This window comes from Sinocyclocheilus rhinocerous, unplaced genomic scaffold (assembly GCF_001515625.1).
Source record: "Sinocyclocheilus rhinocerous isolate Xijiao unplaced genomic scaffold, SAMN03320098_v1.1 scaffold4625, whole genome shotgun sequence".
NCBI classification, from domain to species: Eukaryota; Metazoa; Chordata; class Actinopteri; order Cypriniformes; family Cyprinidae; genus Sinocyclocheilus; species Sinocyclocheilus rhinocerous.
In genome coordinates this window covers 185,187-203,193 of record NW_015663246.1, presented here as the reverse complement: position 1 = coordinate 203,193, position 18,007 = coordinate 185,187, and the positions used below count along the sequence as shown (strand labels likewise).

The following is an 18,007-nucleotide window of genomic DNA, read 5'->3' as shown; positions in this document are numbered from 1 at the left end:
TGTCAGCGAATGAAAAATCGGGCTAAAATCATGCAGTGTGAACTCGGCATTAGACTGCACCTTTTCCATTAAAGGACAATGTTTGCCCCCTAAATGGACTTTCCAGTGCATTTTTTATCTTTATAAATACAATATTAATAATATTTTAAATAAAAAAAGCGCCAGTAGGTGGCGGTAAGCCACTGTCTTAATGCGTAAGTCATCGAGTCATTTGTTCATTCAGTAATGCCGAGTTCACGCTGCACGATTTTAACCCGATTTTTCACTCGCCGACAGGTTTTGCGAAATCGCCGACAAATGCCCAAAATCGGAGGCAAATCGGTGCTCGTTCACGCGAGTGACAATCATACAGTGTGAATTATCAAAGACGCAATCTGAGGGAATCGCCGACACGTCGCAGACGCCCGCGAAATATTTGGCATGCTAAATATCTAGAGCTGTCGGCGATTCACAATCTCGCTGTGTGCAATGGTTTCTGACTGAAAACTACATCGGCGATGAGCTACAGCCAATGAAAGACCAAGATACAGGGCAGCGGTGGTAAGGGGGGGTGCTGTCTCCCCTGTCCCCAGTGGAAATTACGCCCCTGTGTGTAATAGTCTGCAAGGTTGCAAAGGAACTTCTCTCCCGCATCCCACACACACGAGTGTCTACCCGCCCCCACCCGCACTCGCCCAAGTGTCCCGAGCCGCACTCTGCTGCGTTAGGTCCCGCGATAGTGCAGGTCTCAAGGTGCCAGTTATAATTTTATGATGGAGGCTCTAGACTCTGAGCATAACTTGTTTTTCTATGACAAACTATAAAATCTTTTCTATAAAAAGTTAATGCACTGGCAGTGGCAAATAGCTTGTTTTATATTTAATTTGATTACATTAATGTTATAAGTTGAGATTTACAAGAAATATTTTAACTGCTACTATGTAAAAGGAATACTGCTGTAAAAAAAGCACCTTATTTGTTTAAAGTGTTTGCAAACCAAATGTTATTGCACTTTTGTTCATATAGCAGTACTTTTAAATGGGAAAAGTGCACAATACACTACTTTGAATGCATTATTGAAACTTTGAGCATAATGTGATTAATCGCGATTAATCACAGACAATCATGTGATTAATCGCGATTTTAAAAAATTTCCATTGTTGCCCAGCATTAATATATATATATGTTTTGTTTTTTTTAATTTAGCGAACAAGACTAGTACTGGCTAGGTGTCGTCATGATTGTGACCCAGTGTTGGCTCAGTTTCAGTACCCAGACTCGGGCCAATACTGACTAAGTGTACCATTTTGGTTGGTGTGATTGTGGCCCAATGCAGGTGGTGTTGACTCAGTTTTAGTACCCAGACTCGGGCCAGTACCAGCTAAGTGTTTCAATTCGTGTCGGCGTGATTGTGGCCCAATGCCGGCAGTTTTGGCAGCCGGACTCGGGCCAGTGTATTTGGGCCGATTCTGGGGCGTCATTCATCCCATGTCCATGCAGAGTCTGGCAACCAAACAATGAGTTATTTCTTCCGGCTTGCCGGATCTGGGCCATTATCGGGCCAAACCGTTTTGGCTACCTGGGAAGCTACATGATAAGAAAAAGCTAATAAATTATGATTTAAACAGTGTAAGAAAAATTTACAAAAGCTGTCACTGGGGCAGTACCTTTTCAAAGGTACACTTTTGTACCTTTTAGGTACTAATATGTACACTTTATGTACTAATATGAATCTTTAAGTGACCAGTATGAACCCTTTAGGTACAAAGGTGTACCTTTTGAAAAGGTACCGCCCAAGTGACAGCTTTTGTACCTTTCTTTCTGAGAGTGAACCTCCAGTGTTACTTTAAAGGGGTCATATGATGCTTTTTTAAAGATCATTATTTTGTGTATTTGGTGTAACAGAATATGTTGACATGCTTTAATGTTCAAAAAACACATTATTTTTCAAATACTGTACATTATTGTAGGTCCTCTATGCCCCGCCTCTCTCAAACGCTTCGTTTTCTACAAAGTCCCTCCTTCTGACAAGCGCAGTCTGCTCTGATTGGCCAGCTGACCCAGTGCATTGTGATTGGCCGAACACCGCAAGCACTCGTCGGAAATGTAACGCCCCTTACCATAATCGCGAGCTTCATCTTTCAAAATAAATGTAAAGACAGAGCCCGAAAGGGGAACAGAGTCGCGTGACAGACACAGTGATGAAGCTGGTATGTGTTTGCAGTACACAAGCCACGGTTAAGACAGCTGACTCCACTGTGACCCTGTCTCTCTCTCTCACACACACACGCGCGTGCGCGCACACACACACACACACGATGCGTAAAACTCCGCATTTGAACAGTCAATAGCAAATACTTAAACTAATAACAAAACATACTTACAGTAGCTGATTCAGAAGCGCCAGATTGTCATAGCAAAGTCAGAATTACCTTCTCTCCTAGGTTCACGAAACGGTCGTCCATAAAATGCATTGCTGTTCTGTTGTAAGTGATCCAAATAAAGTGCTTTTGCTTTCGCACTTAAACACACAGCGTCTCCCTGACATGGTTGCTTCAACACTAACTGCGGTTACTGACACCATGCCTTCTTTCTTTGCGTGCACATTTCGGCATCATTATGCTAATATTTCCACATAGTGGGGTAGATATGTGGGGGCGTGTTAGAACGAGCCGTTTTAGGGGGGCGTGGCAGAGTCTTAACTTTGATAAAGAATATCTCTTTGGTTTTGAGACTTTAGTCTTTGCAACTTCAGGGATCTTATCTATGCACAATCAGCTTGTAACACTCCAAAGACAAAGGAAAACTTGAAATCGCATCATATGACCCCTTTAAAGCCATTTAGGGGAAACACTGGTTAGCAATTCTCAACACTTACATATGCTAATGTTGTGGTTGTTGCAAGCAGATCTTAAAATAAACTATGCAGTAAGCAAAGGTATTGGTTACATACAACCTCAGAAAAGGGGAAAACCTGCTGCTTTGGCCGGAACAAAATCTTCTTTTCAGTCAAATAAATTTGCATGTTTGATGTAACAGTAAGTAAATGTCATTTTTTACAATCAAGAAATTGATTTTCAGTGAATAACCTACTTTTTTGCAATAACTTTGCAAAATATGCAAATTAAGGCAGAGATTGCTTATTTATCCAACAATATGTTGGATCTGTCAAGCGAAGAAACTGTATGACAGCCTAATTAAATGTTTTGTGAGTGAGTTGGACAAGAATAATTTTTGGCAATACTGTACTCACTAGTTTTATAACAATCGCATGCATATAATAATCTGAGGTGATCTCACATTGACTTTGCTACAGGATGTGGTAAAAATGGAAACCTGTTGCTTGAACTGAGGTAAGTAGCCCAGCATTTGACTCTACAACCTCAAAACACACCAATGCAAATGAAAATCTATCTACCCTCAGCCTTTAATGTTATCAAATGCATCACATATCACATTTTTCACTGTTTGGTCATAGCTGCATCACTTATCTGACAGTAGAGAATCATATGTCAGTCCCAGGCAGCTAAATGACGAGTCACTATACGCTGTGAAATCCCAGCCCCAGGCCGCCACATGTAAGAGGCTGTGAGTGTGTGTTTACAGGAAATAACATGTGAAGGTCATCAGCCTACACTCTTGGTCTTGCAACTTTGACATCTTGAGTGTCATGCATCATGTACATTTCACGTCTTTGGATATTTTTTGGTGCTTTGGTGTCTTCAAATGGTAGGTTCAAAATACCAGTATTTATTGTCAATTATAATATAGTTTATATGATATTGGGGACAAAATAAACTGTGATAATTTTGACCTATTTATAATAGTATTAATACATTTTTTATGCCCGTCAATTTAAGCTCTGGACCGCTGGAATACAAGATGTATAGGTGTCACCGTCAACGCCTCTCTGAAATCTGAAGTCTTTCTCCCATGTCACTTTAATATAAGCCATTATAATGGAACATTGACAGTGAATTGGAGCCACTATCCCACTAATAACAGACTTGTAACGATCATGACTGATGGCAAAATCATCTTTGGAAGTCCTAGTGAAGGACGAGTGAATGTTTTTCCCCTTCTTTCTAAACATGGAAACTTCTCTATCCTCATCCATGATCTGCAGTCTTCAGACATTGATACCTACTTATGTCAGCTGAACAGTGAATGCTGGAGGGTGAAGATCATTGAACGTAGTCCATACAGTAAGATCAGGGGTCTTATTGTCATTAGTACGATATATAACTGCACTAGCATGCATTCAGGTAAATGTTAAAATAAATGTATACAATATATTTAACAAAACAACGGTTTCATTATTTTATTACCTTTTACATTCTCGCAGATGCATGACTTTTTGTGTTTAACAATTATATGTTCTAATTCACAGAAATATGCAGTTTAAAAGCATGTTCCAATTTGACAACTTAACCTATGTAGTGTGACAACATGCCAAGCAATAACTTTGGAGATATTCAAAAACATTTTGAAGACAATTTTTATTTTGTATTTAGTATTTAAGTGCATGTACAGACATTAATATCTACAATGACAATTGTATATACATGTACATTTAGCAGACACCATGGTTATTAATCAAAACTGTATGATTTTGAAACGGTTACATTATAACTGTACATTATAATTGTAATTTTCTTTGTAGGAATCAGTGAGCCAAACCCCTGGTTCTACTTTGCAGCTGGAGCTGGATTGTTTATTCTCCTTTTTATTGCATTCAGCCTGTTATCAAAATTCTGTGGTGAGCATCGTTTCTTTACACTTTTTTTTAGATAGTATCATTTGAACAGAATTTTTATATTTATTATATAAAATAAATAAAACTAATAATTTATGTATTTACTCAAATAAATGTTTTTTTTTTTGTAAATTGTTCTTTTTTTTTTTTTTGATTCTCTTCTCATGGACAGGAAAGTGTGTAAATACATCATCCAAATCGAATCCAGTTAATGAATTACAGAGTGAAGGTGAGCAGTATAACACACCTGATAAGTGCTTGATGTCAAGAAACATTCTCTGGAGTTTCTTGACATCTATGAAAATCATTTTTAGGTAGTAATTCCCCTCAAGAAACACAGAATATTGAACATAGAAACAAAAACAAGAGGGGTAAGAAACATCTCTTAAATGCTTTACTTACCAGCATATGGTCTTGAAAAACACACAAGATACACTTAAAAATCAATGCATGTCATTGCACTTCATACAAAATATTAATCCAAGGCTGCTTGGAACATTTGAGAGAGAGAAAAAAAGGTTAGAAAATGTGTTTTAACAATAAGAAATAAAAACCAAATATGCATATTGTTTTCTTGGGGGAAAAAATTGCATTTATTTGATCAAGAATACAGTAAAAACTGTAATATTGTAAAATATAATTATAAATATTATTACTTATATTATAAGTGTTTACTTGTATTATATTTAAAATATTTTGAAATGTCCTTTATTCATGGCAAAGCTGAATTTTCATTAGCCATTATTCCAGTATTCAGTGTCAGTGTAAGATTAAAAAATAACAAAAAGAAAGAAATCACTACTTTTATTTGCATAAAATTGATCAAAAGTGGCAATAAAGACGTTCATATCATTACACAAGTTTATTATTATTATTATTTTTTTATTTTTATTATTTCAAATAAATGCTGAATTAAATTTTTTTCAATTACATTTATTCCATGGTTATTAATCAAAACTGTATGATTTTGAAACGGTTACATTATAACTGTACATTATAATTGTAATTTTCTTTGTAGGAATCAGTGAGCCAAACCCCTGGTTCTACTTTGCAGCTGGAGCTGGATTGTTTATTCTCCTTTTTATTGCATTCAGCCTGTTATCAAAATTCTGTGGTGAGCATCGTTTCTTTACACTTTTTTTTAGATAGTATCATTTGAACAGAATTTTTATATTTATTATATAAAATAAATAAAACTAATAATTTATGTATTTACTCAAATAAATGTTTTTTTTTTTGTAAATTGTTCTTTTTTTTTTTTTTGATTCTCTTCTCATGGACAGGAAAGTGTGTAAATACATCATCCAAATCGAATCCAGTTAATGAATTACAGAGTGAAGGTGAGCAGTATAACACACCTGATAAGTGCTTGATGTCAAGAAACATTCTCTGGAGTTTCTTGACATCTATGAAAATCATTTTTAGGTAGTAATTCCCCGCAAGAAACACAGAATATTGAACATAGAAACAAAAACAAGAGGGGTAAGAAACATCTCTTAAATGCTTTACTTACCAGCATATGGTCTTGAAAAACACACAAGATACACTTAAAAATCAATGCATGTCATTGCACTTCATACAAAATATTAATCCAAGGCTGCTTGGAACATTTGAGAGAGAGAAAAAAAGGTTAGAAAATGTGTTTTAACAATAAGAAATAAAAACCAAATATGCATATTGTTTTCTTGGGGGAAAAAATTGCATTTATTTGATCAAGAATACAGTAAAAACTGTAATATTGTAAAATATAATTATAAATATTATTACTTATATTATAAGTGTTTACTTGTATTATATTTAAAATATTTTGAAATGTCCTTTATTCATGGCAAAGCTGAATTTTCATTAGCCATTATTCCAGTATTCAGTGTCAGTGTAAGATTAAAAAATAACAAAAAGAAAGAAATCACTACTTTTATTTGCATAAAATTGATCAAAAGTGGCAATAAAGACGTTCATATCATTACACAAGTTTATTATTATTATTATTATTTTTTTTTTATTATTTCAAATAAATGCTGAATTAAATTTTTTTCAATTACATTTATTCATTTAGCAGACGCTTTTATCCAAAGCGACTTACAAATGAGGAATACAAAAAGCAATTCATTATAAACAGGCAAAATAAACACAAGAAGTGTTCCTAATACAAAGTTTCAGACATCGATTAGAATAGAACAGGGAGGGACTAAGGACAAGTGAATCATGTCAATATATGATACATTGTTCCTGGTTTCATATGCACTATGCATTCCATTTTGGAATTTCAACAGACCAAAATTTTTCTGGTCAAAGAATATAGGATGTTATTATTGGTATTATTGATTAGATTACCTCAGAATAAACATTTTATTTGTCTGTTGATCTTATTTCTGAAGGTGTGAGGAGGGGCCCTACAACTGTTTATGGTATGAATGATGTATTTTGACTATTTTCATTGTGTGAACACAACATTATTATTTTTTTCACTATGATTTTGTGTAAAATTATAAATGTTTTTTTTTTTCATATCTAGAAAATGACATACATGCTCCAAATCAAAGTTCTGCTGTGCAGCTGGGGCAACATCCTCAGAGAGGTGAATCATCATTTTTTGTTTTTGATTTATTATATTACTTTACATGATAAATTATGCAAATCTAATTTTGAAAAAAAATAAAAAAAACAGCCTTCAGAGCCGTTCCCGAGCCAACAAGAAGTCATCCTTCGGATGCAAAACCATACTACGGTAAGACAATATTTGTGCTTGAAAAAAACAGATTAACTGTATGTGCTAAGAATGGAAATAATCCGAACATCTGTTTGAAATATTTCAGTCAACCAGGCGGAGCTCTCCATTCCAGTAAATGCTGGCAAAAAACGGAAAAAACTAAAAAGTAATTACTTTTCATTGTTCTGAATTAAATGTCATTTATTTTGTATATGAATGAAGGTTTATTACATGGCATTTTTCAGACCAATTACTGTAGCTAAAAGTGTAATTATATTGTTTTCTTTCATTTCTCCGACAGATTATCAGTTTAAAAATCCAATATATGGAGACTGAAGTGAGACTGTGACGACAGAATTCAGTTCCACAGAATCCATAATACATGTTTCAGTCTGCATTACATCATTTTTCATTATAAACAATTCAACATCTCAATGAATTCTGATGTTTAACAATGATTCATGTGAATAATTCATTTCATTAAAAAAATCTGTTTGTTAAGTGACATGCACAAAACATTGAATGAAAATTTTATGCTTCAGAATTATTATTATCCTTCTGCCTCCTTTGTTTTACATATTACAAACAGCAGCTGATACATTTTAATATTAGTTGGTCAGCAAACATACTGGTGATAACTTTCAGTTTGTCAAAGTTGACATAGTTTTCAGAAATTAGCAAATACATTGTTTGATATTTTGATCTGGAGGTCACTCGTTTTCTGAACATAATTAGTCATAAAAATTCTCTCTTTTAAATCAAAATGATTTTAACTTGTCCAAATGTACATCTGGTAGCCTAATTAGCATTTGTTTACAGGAAGTAGCCTACAGAACTATCTGGTTATGAAGTGCTGCATGTTTTAATTAATTTGATACTTCATTGTATTTATTTTGAACATATATAATATGATGCACTCCAACCGGAATACACATTTTTACACAACAGCTGCTACTGTGAACACCATTGAAAGCATACAGTGAACGCAGCAGTCATATGTCATCCACTGCTGCAGGTGGCGCTAATGTGTTTTGGCGAGCTGTGCGTAAGAAGAGACGAGTTCAAACGCTAATGGAAACCATCCAACTAACAACTTGTAAACATGAAATAAGGTCTTCTGCGCCAGATAACGTGTGATTATGACTTATTAATATTCTGCTGAGCTTTAAGAAATCGCAAGAGGTGAAAAATACAGTTGAGCAACGTTAGGAAGTGATAAACGGCACAGAACGGTCATAGACATGTCAAAATCAGAGAAGAGCAGAAAAACAGAGCACAATGAATCAAGAAAGCTGCCTATCTATCAGCACAAAGACAAACTCATTCAGGCAGTGAAGGAAAACACCTTCTTGATCGTAACGGGTGAAACTGGCAGCGGAAAGACCACTCAACTGCCTCAGTACTTGTTTAAAGCAGGTATGTATGAACATGACCACTAATGAACAGCAATTGACAGGCACGTTCATTTCCTGTGTGTCGGATCTATTCCTCTTCTGCAGCGTGTGTGTGTGTGTGTGTGTGTGTGTGTGTGTGTGTGTGTGTGTTTGTGTTTCTTCAGGTCTTTGCAGGAATGGCAGGATTGGTGTGACTCAGCCCAGGAGGGTTGCAGCCATCACTGTTGCCCAGAGGGTGTCCCATGAGATGGGGGTCCGGCTGGGTGAGGAGGTGGGATACCAAGTGCGCTTCGATGACTGCTCAACAAAGGTACGAGATTACACTCTTATTTAACACTTCAACATTTGTGTCTACACTCTCAGAAAAAAGGTACAAAAGCTGTAACTGGGGCAGTACCTTTTTAAAAGTTACACTTTTGTACTTTTTTTTACCTCTAAAGGGTGCCTATAAGTACCTTACAAGTACATATTACTACCTAAAATGTACATATTACTACCTAAAATATGCATATTACTACCTAAATGTTATATATTAGTACGTTCCGAAAAGGTACCACTCCAGAGACAGCTTTTGTACCTTTTTTTCTGAAGTTTTGGAATATTCTATGCAGAAATTTCAATAATATACACTACCGTTCAGAAGTTTGGGGTTAGTACGATTTGTTGAAAGAAATGTATGCTTTTATTCAGCAAGGATGCTTAAAATGGATCAAAAGTGTCATTTATAAGTTATAATTTTACAAAAAAAATTATTTGAAATAAATGCTGTTCTTTTGAACTTTCTATACATCAAGGGTCCTGAAAAAACGTATCATGCTTTCAACAGAATGTTGAACAGAAAAACAGAAATGTTTCTTGAGCTGCAAATCAATATATTAGAGTTCAGAATATCAGATTTCTGAAGGATTATGTGACACTGAAGATCTGAACTGAACTGACACTGAAGAAGTAATGGCTGCTGAAAATTCAGCTTTGCCGTCACAGGAATAAATTACATTTAGTTAGTTATATTGTTCACACTATTACTGTTTTACAGTATTTTGTGATCCTTGTTGACTTGAGTGTAAATAACATTAAAAGAATCTTACTTACCCCAAACATTTGAATGGTAGTGTAATATCATCATCATATTTCATATAGGACCATATATTGTTGTTATTGACACTAAAGTTTGCATAATTTCAAGGCAGTACAACAAATATTACCACAATGCATAAAAATATATAATATATATAATATATTTTTCTTATTGTAGCACTGAGAATTAAATTGTTTTGCATTATGGGATAAATGCAAATAAAATCATGTCACAATAAAAAAAGGGAACTTTTTCTTTAGATTTACACATTTAGTGATTTTTAGGGAGCAGCAAAAAGGTAGATGCTATTTAAGTTAGAGAGAAATGGCATCTTTGCTATTGTGGTAAAAGCTGCAAATAGTGATAAAAGTTTTTTGAAAGTGAATACATATATACTATTTGTATTTTTAAAGGTACATGGTCTGGGTTTGTGCAAGTAGCCTCTGCCAAAATTATGCTTTTAGTGTAATTAGTTAGTGTCATTGTTAACGGCTTTTTTTCTCTCATATCAGGAAACTATGATTAAATACATGACAGATGGCTGTATGCTGAGGGAGATTCTTGCAGACTGCAGTTTATCACAGTACAGCATTGTGATCCTGGATGAAGCACATGAGAGGAGCCTGAATACAGTATGTGGACTATATATTTGCAATTTGTGGTTTTACTTGGGAAATTAGTGAAATTTTTGAAAGATGTTATAATTTTTTTTATATATATAAATAAATATTGATTGTAGTTTCCTTGTACAAAATAGCACTGCAGTTGTTCCTTGTTAAAGTGATGGTATCAGATGGTAATAATAACATGGTAATCCAATGTACTTAAAATAATACTATGGTATTAACATAAACAATGTCCAAACTAGGGCTGTGACGATAAATCGATGCAGAATCGATTCTTCTGAATGCATCGCGATTCTCTCTGGAATCGATTCTTAGCTTAGATTTTAACAGCAGATGGCGCTCTACTCTAGTTTTTATCCGCACACTCAAGTGCTCATGAAGAAGAGCGCTTGTGTTTCAAAACTACTCTCAGAATCGACTCGAGAAAGAATCGTGATGCATTCGGAAAATCTCAGAATCGATGCGGAATCATTTCTCGATTCGCGATGCATCGATTTATTTTCCCAGCTCTAAAAACACCTAGGTAATACTGTGGTACTTTTTATTTTTTTTGTATGCAGATATTTCACTAAATCTTTAATAAAATTGTTTGTTTTGCAGGATGTTTTGCTTGGGTTACTCAAGAAAACTCTGTCAAAAAGGTCCCATAGTCGTGAAACCCCCTTCAAAGTGGTTGTGATGTCAGCAACATTAGAAACAGAAAAGCTCAGCTCTTTTTATGAGAACTGTCCTGTATTCACGATTCCTGGGCGTACATATCCGGTCGAGGAGAAATTCTGTAATCTTATTGGCCCAAAAGACAAAGATAGTTCTGTCTACGTCAAAGAGGTGTGTTGTGACAATATACATTATTACAAACTTTACTACAAATAGTCTGTTTGCAGGGAAACATGTTTGAAACCTCTAAGACTGTTCACAGACAGTAGATATGTTCTGTTTGTTATCCATAGGTGGTAAAGGTGACCTTAGATGTGCACACAAATGAAGCAGCCGGTGATATTTTGGTCTTCCTGACTGGTAAGTTCAGTGGAGTACACCACTGTTGAAATGTTTGGGGTCAGCAAGATTTTTTTTAAAAGAAATTAATACTTTTATTCAGCACAGGCATATTATATGATCAAAAGTGACAGTAAAAACATGTATTATGTTACAAAATAATTCAAGTAAATGCTGTTATTTTAAATTGTCTATACATCAAAGATTCTTGCAAAAAATTAATCATGGTTTCCATAAAAATATTAAGCAGCACAACTGTTTTCAGCGTTGATGATAATAAGAATTGTTTCTTGAGCAGCAAATCAGCATATTAGAATGATTTCTGAAGGATCATGTGACACTGAAGACTGGATTAATGATGCTGAAAATTCAGCTTTGCATCACAGGAATAAATTACATTTTAAAATATATTAAAATAGTTATTTTATATTGTAAATCATATTTCACAACATTACTGTTTTTACTGTATTTTGATCAAATAAATACAGCCTTGGTAAGCATAAGAGACTTTTTACTGACAGAAAAATCTTACTGGATTTAGTTTGTTTAACAGTAGTCAACAGATTTTCAGTGGTAAAAAAAATATACTTTTATTTCCAATATTCCTCTTTAGTTTATAGCTCTGTGCTTGTGTTTTATACAGGACAGTCTGAAATCGAGAAAGCCTGTGATTTGCTCTTTGAGAAGGCTGAGATCTTAGACTACCGTTATGATGTCCATGACCAAACTGTTGAAGGGCTTCTTATCCTGCCTTTATATGGATCCATGCCTACAGGTCAGCCTGTCTTTAGATTTGTCTTAAAAGCCCTAAAAGAGTGACATTTTGTGCATAATCACAAAGTGATCAATACATGTTTTATGATTTTTTAAATGTTTTTTACAGATCAGCAAAGGCAAATATTCCAGCCTGCACCAAAAGGTGTGAGAAAGTGTGTGGTTGCGACGAATATCGCTGCAACTTCACTCACAATTGATGGAATCAGGTAGAAACAAGTCGTACAATATTAAACAAGCATCAATTCCTCAATAAGTAAAATGGATGTTTTACGTATAATGTTTTATATAATATATATATATATATATATATGATATATTATAAAAAAATTTTTAATAATTTTTATATATACCTTTTATTATTTGTTGAATTGTTTTATTCATATATATAGATTTTTTTCATTTTTGTAGCCATGAATATTGTGATCAAAGTGAGTGATATAAAAAATGATGTAGTTATTCCCAGAGGAACTCTTGGAGTGAAAGGTTTTTTTTTTTTTTTTTTGCTGTGTTGTAGCTATATCGTTGACAGTGGATTTGTGAAACAATTGAATCACAACTCAAATGTTGGTTTGGATATTTTGGAAGTGGTACCTATATCAAAGTAAGTGACCTGTGAAAATCTAGAATTTATTTATAATTTTATTATTAATATTATTAAATTATTTTTTACGTATAATGTTTTATATAATATATATATATATATATATGATATATTATAAAAAAATTTTTAATAATTTTTATATATACCTTTTATTATTTGTTGAATTGTTTTATTCATATATATAGATTTTTTTCATTTTTGTAGCCATGAATATTGTGATCAAAGTGAGTGTGTTATGCTACCTATGCTATGCTGTTTAATGAGAAATTAACTAGTTTATCCAAACAATAGAAAACAATTCCATTTGTTTCCTCTTTTATTCTATTTTAATAAAAGTTCTGATGATGTTTCCACACAGGAGCGAGGCTCAGCAGAGAGCAGGCAGGGCTGGACGAACCTCTGCAGGAAAATGCTTCAGGATTTACAGTAAAGACTTCTGGGACACATGCATGCTTGAGTACACCATTCCAGAGATTCAGCGGACCAGTCTAACATCTGTCATTCTCACACTGAAATGTCTCGGTATCCATGATGTGATTAGGTATTGCCGGTCTCCATTGTTATTTTTGGATTGTTTAATCAGTTTGTTAATAATTTCAATTTGAACACTTTTTTTTTTTCAATTATGGTATATTTAGATTTCCTTACCTGGACAGTCCAGAGGAACGGTTTATCCTGACCGCTCTGAAACAGCTGTATCAGTATGATGCTATTGACAGGTGAGTGATATGCGTTCCACAAACTGTTGCCTGTTATGTAAGAAAACAGCTGAGAATACTGAATACTGCCAGCTGCATTTTTCCAGAAGCCCATCTTGCCCCCGGTCCTGCTGATATTCACATTACATATCAATAATGGCACATAGTGTGTACTGTTCACTGTGTCAGTTCTGTGATCTTAATTAAAGTGCTAATATGGGCTTTTTGTTGCAGGAGGGGTGACGTGACCAGGCTGGGGAGGTTGATGGTGGAGTTTCCTCTTCCTCCTAATCTTACTCGTGCTTTGCTCAAAGCTGCTGCTCTCGGGTGTGAAGACGTAATGCTGCCTGTGGCTGCGATGCTCTCAGTAGAGAACATCTTCATTCGACCAGGTAATCATTTCTGTTTGTTGTCACACATGTCTATCACTTAAAGTCGGCAGGAAATAAATATTAGTGTTTAATTGTAAACATTTTTTGACCTCCTGTAATATCAGAACTCGATCTATTGCTGAAATGAGAGAGTTCTCTCTGGTGTTGTATGCAGGACTTCTCCAATCATTTAGTCCTCTTAAAGGTCCTTGCACACTGAGTCCGAAATTTTCGTATGTGTTTATCCGTTTTTTCGTATTCGTCATCCTTTTCTATCAAAATGCTTGCAACGGATGCGAAAACTAAGAAAATCGAACCTGGTCCGAATTTTTTTATGACGGACAAACGTTTCGGAGGCAGTGTGTAAACGTGATTGACACAACGTGAGGTCGTATTTATTTTTCAACGTGCGAAAATTTCGGACGAAAAATTCGGACTCTGTGTGCAGAGACCTTAAGCCTTCTACACACTGCATGATTTCAGCAACCTTATAAGAGCATTACAAATCACACTGTGCCACATGGATCTAATAAACTTGGGTACGACTTGTATGCAGACTATACGATAATGACACCTAGTGACTCGTAGGCTACGATGCAAGTTACTATTGAAGAATAAAACGTCATCAGCATGCGCGAGTGGTAAACAAAAAGAGCATGATGAATCACAGTTTGGCAGTTGTACTTTTTATGTGTGCTGAAAAAAAGAGGAAGCTGCGAAATGGAAAGGGAAAAGAGTTTGAGGCAAGCAGTTTTAAGTTTAGGCGCCATGTCGCGTTGATCAACACGCTATTTCATGTTGCATTTTTATTGGCTGGTCAGTAAACGTGGGTCGTAGCAGCAAACACACTGTGCGATGATCATGCTGAATTTCTGACACTGTCAGAAAATGATCATAGGCTATCCTTGTCTTTGAACCTCTCACTGTACGACATAAGACCACCGTTTAGAAGCCACGATCACAGAAATCGCCACAATTGTTTCACGATGCCAATCTTTCGTCTTGGACAGCCGAAAATCGTGCAGTGTGTAGAAGGCTTAAAACTTCACACCTTTCTTAAAATCGATTGTATATGAGTGCAGTGCCCACATCTCAAAATCTAATCAACAACTGATGAATACAGCCAAGTCCCTGCCCTACATTTTTCTTCTTTTACCACAGTCTGTTACACTTGATGTGTCACAATACGAAAAAAAAATTATATGTCGCTACTTCTGTTTCATTGCAACTTTAAGGTAGTTACTTCATGTCACATAATCGGTGTTAAAGGGGTCATATGATGCGATTTCAATTGTTCCTTTCTCTTTGGAGTTACACCAAATACACAAAATAATGTTCTTTTTAGCAACATCATATGACCCCTTTAACTGAGTTCATCCTGTTAAAAATTATATTAAAAAATCCTGTTAATGTAATGGTAAAAACAAAAAGGTTCTGTTAAAATTATAATACAAACTCATATTAAACTTATATTACAAACTTAATATACTATAACTATAATATATATACAACTATATATACTATATAACTATATATACAAACTTATATTAACTCAAAAAACTAAGTTAAAAACATTAGAGATGCACTGATATTAAAATTCTTAAATTATTTTTATATTATAGCCTGAAAACCGATAAATGGCCCATTGTAAAATATTCTCTACTGCATTGTGTAAGTAAATGAGAAATAAAAGACAAACCTAAAATAGTTTTAAATGAAATTTGGCATTACAACATTATAATTTATAGTTTATATGTAGGGCTGCACGATAAATCGCATGCGATATTTAACGCGCATCTTATCAGTAAAGCCGGTTCTGTAATCAGCGGTAAATCTCCATCACCTGCGGGCTTTCACATTGAGCAGCATTAACTGCACAGAGCCGTTGTTCACTGACGAGTTGCGCAAAAAAATCGTGCGAATATGAACGTGGTTTTGCGCAGCACGTCAGTGAACAACGGCTCTGTGTATTTAATGCTGCTCCATGTGAAAGCCCGCAGGTGATGGAGATTTACCGCTGATTACAGAACCGGCTTTACTGATAAGATGCGCGTTAAATATCGCATGCGATTTATCGTGCAGCCCTATTTATATGTAGATTTTCACTATACGTTATATGGTAATTCATGCTTTTTCCCACAATATTAATATTTTAACAATATTTTACAGTAAAAGTAAATGTCCTTTCCCATTAAATCTAATATATTAGATAAATAAAATTTAGCTTTTTTTTTTTAGGTAAACCAGAAGGACAAAAGGAAGCAGAGATCAGACACAAAGAGATAGCAGCTTGTGCTGGCGGGTCCAATGATTTTATCATGCTGCTCAGTGTGTTTGAGAAGTGCAGAGCGAGGTAGACCATAAAGACTGACCACATTACTAAATAAATCCAGAACTCTTTATAGAAATCATGTGAAATGTTGGTATTCATTCTTACTTTGGTTCTTCTAATAGTGACCATCCATCTGCCTGGTGCAAAGAGCACTGGATCCACTGGCGAGCAGTGAAGTCAGCCTTCAGCGTTGAGACTCAACTGAGAGAGATTCTTCTACGCCTAAAGCAGGTTAGAGTTTCTCTACAACTGTATTTGCTTTTACTGTTATTAGCTGAATTCGTACGACTTGTTCTTGACTGTTTATGTAGCAGAACGACTTTCCACATGAGACGTTTGAGGGCAGTCGGAGTGAACTGCTGCGGCAGTGCCTTTGCCTGGGTTATTTCACCAATGTAGCCAGGAGGTGAGCGCCACGCTGTTATTTCATTACATAAAATGTATTTATTAAAGCCAGTATTAAAGCTGTTCTGTTTTCCTCAGATCTATTGGGAAATCTTTCTGCACCATGGATGGACATGGGACCAGCGTTCTCATTCACCCCTCATCATGTGTAAGGAATTAAAGCCATCCAAAATTTCCTCCAAAAATGATTTTTTTTTTGTCATTATTTAATTTTTAAGTTTGAATTTTTGTATGATTGTTTTAACCAAACACCCAATGCAACTTCTTTTATTCAGCTCTTTGGTCAAGAATTGCATCTGGATTGGATCATCTTCCATGACGTGTTGGTCACCTCACGGGTGTACGTGAGAACAGTTTGTCCCATCCGTTACGAGTGGGTGAAGGACCTGTTGCCGAAGCTGCATGAAATCGACGTCTATGAGCTGAGTAGTGTCGCTAGGGAAGAAGTAACTGATGAAGAGATGGCGCAGTGGGAGAAGAAGGAGGCAGCAAAAAGACAAGCAGGTGCGTTTGAAGAGGCTGAGCATTTTGATGTAGTCAAATTGTGTCATATTTTTGTGACATTTTTTTGTGTTGAAACAGAAGCCACAGAGGATGCGGCAAAGAAGCTGGAAAAGCGAAACGATGAAAGCTCAATCACAGAAGCTCGCGCTCGCTACTTGGAGCGAAAACAGCATCGGCTACAAAGAAAGGGCACATGAGAGGATCAAATATTCACCACAGATTCTGCAGCTGCTGAATACAAATTTGAAAGACTTTATAATCTCAGATTTCAGAACATAATCTCCTTTTACTGCCACAGCACTCTGGTCCCTGTGGATTTTGAATATGGCTCAAGTCACAATATGTAATAAACATTTTTTATCTTTTATGTTAATAAAATTTTTTTTTTAACTTTTTGATACTGAGTGTTTTTTATTACATCTTTAAAGTGTGAAAAAAAATATGACAGATTTTAAAGCAGTCCTGCATCCAGCACATTCAAGGGGAATTTTTGATTCATCCCAATGAAATCTTTGACTCAATTGGTTCACTAATAATAAGATTTGTTGAGATTAGTTCAGTGGCCCTTTCTACAGGTTACCAATAGGAGGTGATGAGTCATTGAGTCTTTCACTCAACTGATTTCTTAAAGGGATAATTCACCTGATGACACAATTTTCTTTTTTGGGCGAATTATCCCTTTAAAGGCCAAGACACACCAAAGCTGACATCAAAGAACTAGCACTGACAAAAGATGGCTGTGTTGTCGCCTTGTTCCGCATGCGCCTGGGACAAAAATGT

General features: G+C 35.3%; 2 protein-coding genes across 4 annotated transcripts; both read left to right on the top strand.

The window, feature by feature from the left end:
* Positions 1 to 1,398: 1,398 nt before the first annotated feature.
* On the top strand, positions 1,399 to 7,781 carry LOC107728774 (uncharacterized). The gene is made up of 13 exons (XM_016539052.1): positions 1,399 to 1,480; positions 3,646 to 3,708; positions 3,840 to 4,184; positions 4,643 to 4,738; positions 4,908 to 4,964; positions 5,050 to 5,106; positions 5,754 to 5,849; positions 6,019 to 6,075; positions 7,114 to 7,143; positions 7,251 to 7,313; positions 7,404 to 7,463; positions 7,552 to 7,611; positions 7,747 to 7,781. The coding sequence occupies exons 1-13, from the start codon at positions 1,399 to 1,401 to the stop codon at positions 7,779 to 7,781; spliced, it is 1,101 nt and encodes a 366-aa protein (XP_016394538.1).
* A 685-nt stretch (positions 7,782 to 8,466) lies between these two features.
* On the top strand, positions 8,467 to 17,596 carry dhx40 (DEAH (Asp-Glu-Ala-His) box polypeptide 40). Of its 3 annotated transcripts, none has more exons than XM_016539065.1 (17): positions 8,467 to 8,861; positions 9,004 to 9,149; positions 10,430 to 10,549; positions 11,144 to 11,371; positions 11,494 to 11,560; positions 12,183 to 12,314; positions 12,423 to 12,522; positions 12,831 to 12,917; positions 13,276 to 13,458; positions 13,556 to 13,636; positions 13,850 to 14,007; positions 16,225 to 16,339; positions 16,441 to 16,549; positions 16,633 to 16,724; positions 16,802 to 16,871; positions 16,999 to 17,227; positions 17,306 to 17,596. In XM_016539065.1, the coding sequence occupies exons 1-17, from the start codon at positions 8,687 to 8,689 to the stop codon at positions 17,422 to 17,424; spliced, it is 2,211 nt and encodes a 736-aa protein (XP_016394551.1). In that variant the 5' UTR covers positions 8,467 to 8,686; the 3' UTR covers positions 17,425 to 17,596. The 3 variants fall into 3 exon arrangements, with proteins under 3 accessions (XP_016394551.1, XP_016394550.1, XP_016394549.1); XM_016539064.1 differs by having other exon boundaries at positions 16,630 to 16,724; positions 17,309 to 17,596; XM_016539063.1 differs by having other exon boundaries at positions 16,630 to 16,724.
* The last annotated feature ends 411 nt before the right edge of the window (positions 17,597 to 18,007 follow it).

Coding starts and splice junctions, on each gene's coding strand:
- LOC107728774 (XM_016539052.1), top strand. CDS start 1,399: ATGCCGGCAGTTTTGGCAGCCGGACTCGGGCCAGTGTATTTGGGCCGA. Junction 4,185..4,642: donor CATTGAACGTAGTCCATACA/GTAAGATCAGGG, acceptor TTTTCTTTGTAG/GAATCAGTGAGCCAAACCCC. Junction 4,965..5,049: donor TAATGAATTACAGAGTGAAG/GTGAGCAGTATA, acceptor AATCATTTTTAG/GTAGTAATTCCCCTCAAGAA.
- dhx40 (XM_016539063.1), top strand. CDS start 8,687: ATGTCAAAATCAGAGAAGAGCAGAAAAACAGAGCACAATGAATCAAGA. Junction 8,862..9,003: donor TCAGTACTTGTTTAAAGCAG/GTATGTATGAAC, acceptor GTGTTTCTTCAG/GTCTTTGCAGGAATGGCAGG. Junction 9,150..10,429: donor TCGATGACTGCTCAACAAAG/GTACGAGATTAC, acceptor CTCTCATATCAG/GAAACTATGATTAAATACAT.